This window comes from Montipora foliosa, chromosome 9, assembly GCF_036669935.1.
Source record: "Montipora foliosa isolate CH-2021 chromosome 9, ASM3666993v2, whole genome shotgun sequence".
Classification (NCBI taxonomy): domain Eukaryota; kingdom Metazoa; phylum Cnidaria; class Anthozoa; order Scleractinia; family Acroporidae; genus Montipora; species Montipora foliosa.
This window is the reverse complement of record NC_090877.1, coordinates 37,733,072-37,738,071: the sequence shown is the minus strand read 5'-3', so window position 1 is coordinate 37,738,071 and position 5,000 is coordinate 37,733,072. Positions and strand designations below refer to the sequence as shown.

Genomic DNA, 5,000 nt, shown 5'->3' with positions numbered 1-5,000 from the left:
ATGCACCAAGGCCGCGCACTAACCGACTGTGCCACCCTTGCTTCTATAAATGAGAAGAATAAATGAGAAGAATATGGATTTCACGACCTCCCAGAACCATTACGGTAGATAAATTCTAGGGGCCCTATGCTACAATCTAATTCTTAGCCGAAACTTGTCGGACCAAAGCAAAGTCACTTACTGAGGGTGGGTAGGCTGAGTGTGATGTTAGTATGGAACTAGCTGTCCATCAGATAGAGGTGAGAATATTAAGAGTTGTGTAGTAGCATAATCTCGGAATTGATGAAACTAAGGTCTGACTCTCTCACAACTTGTCAATTACGTTCAACGACCCTTATAACTATATGCGAGCACCTTTTGGCAAAACAAAAAGGCGACAGGCGTCCTGTATTTCAGGCGTTTTCGATTCGAGTACACTAAACAAAATTGAAAAAAAAAAATGCAGAAAATATTTTACGAGACCTAAATTGTCGAAACTACAATCTCACGTTTCATCTCATCACAAGTAGTCTCGATTTCGCATAATCTCGTACTCCAAACTGAATTCAACAAAGGAGCCCAAACCGGCGCATTTAAGTATATTGTGAGTTTTGGAAGTCTGTCAGTGTTCTAAGAAAGAAGAAAGCGAATTACCAATAAGCAACAAGCGAGCACAATTGCCAACACCAAGAGCATTTAACAATTTGCATTTGTGAAAAGGCTGAGAAAATTCAAGACTACAAGGCGTTTGAGAAAAACGTTTTGAAGCGTGTTTTTAAGCGTCTCAGAACGCGTTTCGAAGGCGTTTGAGAAAAACGTTTTGAAGCACGCATCTTTCGAACATCTTCGCTTCAGAGCCACATCTGCTGCGAGAAGGTCAATTTTTTGGTGTCATGATTTTAAATGAAAGAAGTTGCCGCAATAAAGATAGCTAAGAGAGAAGTGAGAATGCAAATGTAATTGATCACGTAAATTATGTTTGAGTCCCCCCAATTCCCCCCCTTCCCCATAAAAAGGCCTTAAAAACACTTGTGGGAGTAACAAAAAAGCGTTAAAACGCGATCAAAGAGTTAAAACGCTTTTGGGCTGTATCCTGAGATAACAAACTCCTTCATCTGCATGTGGTAACATAAACATTTAACAATTATTCGCCGAAGTCGAGGTGAATATGGGTGAAAAAAAAATAAATTAACAGACACGTAGTTGAAGTTTTTATTCAGCGATATCCACCGAGCCTGAGGTCGCAATAATCGTTTTAGTATAATTATATCGGTGATTATTTGAAAAATATCCATTAGTCCGTCACCTTGACAAAACGGCTTTTTGAAAAAGAATCGCTTAAGTGATTATCGCCCAATAATCACCTCAAGTGCAACCAATCAGCGCAGAGACTTTTCAATAATCACCTATGTATTTATGCTAAATACGAATATGGGAGGAAATAAGCCGAGTGGTGAGGCGGCCTACCATTTTCAAAATTCTTTACATTTACTATACAAGCTGAGTACCTAAGGAACCAAAAACATTTACTTCTTGAAACGGTGACGATTACGTACCAGTAGCCTTTATTTTTTTTCTTCGAGCTTCTTTGGCTCGGATGGGAGGAGTGGGTGAGGGCCATGGCTCCCCCTTTCCAAATAAAAAAGTGAACCTAGTTAGATGCACGACGATTTACGAAAACGTCAAAAACAACCTCGTTCTCAGGGCTTTTCACCGCCGAGAGTACGATGGTCAAAAGCCCTGGAAACGAGGTTGCGTCGCGAAGGGTCCAATTTACTCTTCTCTCCAACTTCAACATCACTCGCTTCTGGCAAGACGATTCTCCTGACCTCTGGCCTTTAACTAAAAATATACAGCTGCCGGTATATTACAATGGTAATCCTTATACTAACCTTATGGCTAGAAATGCGTGTGGATATAATAATTACTTGGACATAATTGTTCCCATTTTTAAAAGAAGAGTTTATGAAACTCACCTTTCTTCGAAGTGTCTTGCTGGACGCATCCTCTCAACTAACGCACAATTTCGTTTTAGTGGGGGTTTCACCCTGTTCTTGTTTTTCACCCAAATGACTAAGGCGGCCATGTTGGAGGTCAATACAATACAATTTCGTTTAAAGTTTAGCTCCCAGCGGAGAGACAGATTATTGTTCTTGCCATCCAACATGGCCACCATGACGTCACATGGAAAGCCAGCAATTTCTGGATTTCTTTGTTTCCGCTCCTGAACCAAACGAAATGCGCAAAGAGCACCATCCACTTGTGTGACATGTACAAATTCTTCTCTTTCGTCTCATTAATTATTTATAAAGGAAAAGAAATAATGTTTTTTATTGGTTAATTTACTGTATATATCACTGCATATCTGTATATCCTTTTTTACAGCTTTACCTAAATTTAGGATCGATTCTCTTCGTTGAAATGTTTCGCACAATAATCAGAGAACATGAAGGCTCATTACAAGGGAGACCTATGGTTCTGTCAAACCACTGAAATAACACTCGTCGCAATATTGAATAACATACTTGCAGCAGTTTATTTTGATGCAAAATTCGATTGTTACAAATTGCGGAAGATATTTAAAAGTGGGGCACCTTTATTTCAGTGTTGGACAGAACACTCAGTGGTGATGCTAAGTAAGTAGTTTATGATAAACCCATCAGAATAATACGTCTGATGGTGTAGAAACTACTTATAACTGTTCAGAGGTTGATTCAATATTTGTTGTTTTCGACAGCATCATGATCATCAGATGGCTTATTGTGTGACTCATTATGTATTTTCTCATTTCAAAGCCTCCTCCTATCAGCAAGGGCACTTACACACTGTGGAACCCAGTGAAGAACGGTGTGATCAAGTTTGAACCCAACAATACCAGCGTTTTCACAAATGGAGAATTGGGCATAACTAACGCCGAAAGTAGGAGTGTTTTGTCTTCCTAGACTCATTAAGTAAAGGTTCATGTTATCTCAATAGACATTGCGTGGCATAGTTCCAGCGTTTTGATTGGGTTATTTTCGAATTTTCCGTAAGTGCGAAATTCAACGCGGCGCCCAATGTCTTTTGCAATCGGCTAACATGGGCCTTCAGCTAATAATCCTGGATTACTGGAACGGTAAACTGCGGTGTCCACAGGATCATAAGACTCGATTTTGACTTAGACTTTTGTTTTGTTTTTTTCTCAGCATAAATTAAGATTGTTAAGGCTTTCTTGACGGACAAAGTTCAAACAGTGTTAACAGTTAAATAGTGTTAATATGCTCTTGGAGAACTGGGTCTGTAAAAACTGTGATAGCTGCTTACTTGCCATCAGACTTAAGAGTAGTTTCAAGTAGTTTATCTCTGCTAGCATTCACACGTGACCCAAAGCACAATAACACTTTGGACAGGCCAGTGGTTTACCCGGTGGATAGCGTTATCCACCCTTTGAACAACTGGTGCTTCAGGTAGATACGTCCAGGCTATCCGACATGTTCAATCTGTGCAAGTATTTCAGTATTTGCTCAAGTAATGGTAAGTATGCATACTCCAAGCACATCTTTGTTTCCAAAATATAGGAAATGTGTTCAGAAAAATGTCTAAAATTATAGTGCGCCTCGAAAGTCTGAGTTCAAATAATTGGAAACTCTAGCGCACCTTCCTTTACAAAATTATTCCTTGAGACGGTGCCCCTGTTGTCTAACGAAGGGTTAGCACTCGAGACACGAGCTTTCTAATGAAATTTCCTTACGGTAGTCAATATACTTTTATAGAAACTAAATTTCTGTTCCCCACCGGGTGGGACATTGCGATAGGTGGTCGGTTCAAATCCTCTGCAGAGGTATGGATCCGAGTCCCGTTGAAGCTTCCTGAATTGCTCAGGTGTCTGAAAGAGGGAATTGCTTAAAATGTCCAAATAGAGCGTTTACACGTGACGTCACGGCGGCCATGTTGGTGTTCCTAAACAATGGAACGGCGGCCAGGTTGGTGTACCCAACTAATCCTCCGGGAATTGAGCTCTATTATCATGCAAACGTTTCCTTTTGTTTCGGTGGAAAAACAAGGTTACTGATCACGTGAGTGAAAACACTCTACAAGTGCGAGAATCATTTTTTACTTTCATCCATAACCCGCACAGCTAAACCCGCACTTAAATATATACGTTTCTTTCATCAAGTCTTCTCACGGAAACACAAGGGCCCAACAAATTGACCCGCTCTCAACTGAGTGGCTACATTCTCCATTTTCGAATTCCCCATAATACACTTTGCTTGCCAAATTATTATAGAGCAGTTTTCAAATGACTGTCGAAAGTAATTACCCGATTGCAATTTCTACGCGTGGTGATTGGTTCACTGAAAGATCTCGCGCTAGTTTATCAATCAATCAATGAAAAGGAAGACCAAAACCAATCACTACTTGAAGACGGGATTTTTCCCGCGCTTTGAGCAAGTTACATGGAATTGTTTTGGAATTGGATTGGTTCATTGCGCTGTTTGCATCTGCTATGATTGGTCGAAGTAATTACTTTGGTATTTGGTTTTACGACACTCGATTGAAAACTGCTCTAGTTTAAGCAAGGACAACGGCAAAAGTCAACGAAAACTTCATTGATGTGTCCACGATTGTACAAACGGGCGAACTATTGATCATATAACTGGATTGCTGTTAACGGTTGAACAGTCGGTTTTTTATCGTATCATCCGCGGGCTCCTGTTATCAAAACCTGAAATCATTGGTTATTTCACGTTGTTGTTCACACAGCACGGCAAAGAAATGGACTTAAATGCGTGCAGCAGGTGCAGCAAAATTATTTTCCTTTTGTAACCAATAACATTCTTCCCTTTTGGCACAATCGTTACTATAGCCGTTCTTCGATGCTTAAATTGCCTTATGCCACAATGCCGGGGCTTGTTCATATGGAGTTTGGGGACCCCAGGGTAGATGAGGTACCTTGCCTCGATGGGGTAACCAATCTCTCTTTTTATCTTGATCATATATTCACATGAGAGGTGGGGTACCTCACCGAGGTGGGTATCCAG

General features: G+C 40.4%; 1 protein-coding gene across 1 annotated transcript in view; it reads left to right on the top strand.

Moving 5' to 3' along the window:
* Nucleotides 1–5,000, top strand: part of LOC137969862 (uncharacterized) — a 13,316-nt gene that overhangs the window by 4,395 nt on the left and 3,921 nt on the right. Inside the window, exon 3 of the mRNA XM_068816251.1 lies at nt 2,775–2,898. Within this exon, the coding sequence (XP_068672352.1) occupies nt 2,775–2,898 (124 nt within the window). The remainder of the gene's footprint in view (nt 1–2,774; nt 2,899–5,000) is intronic.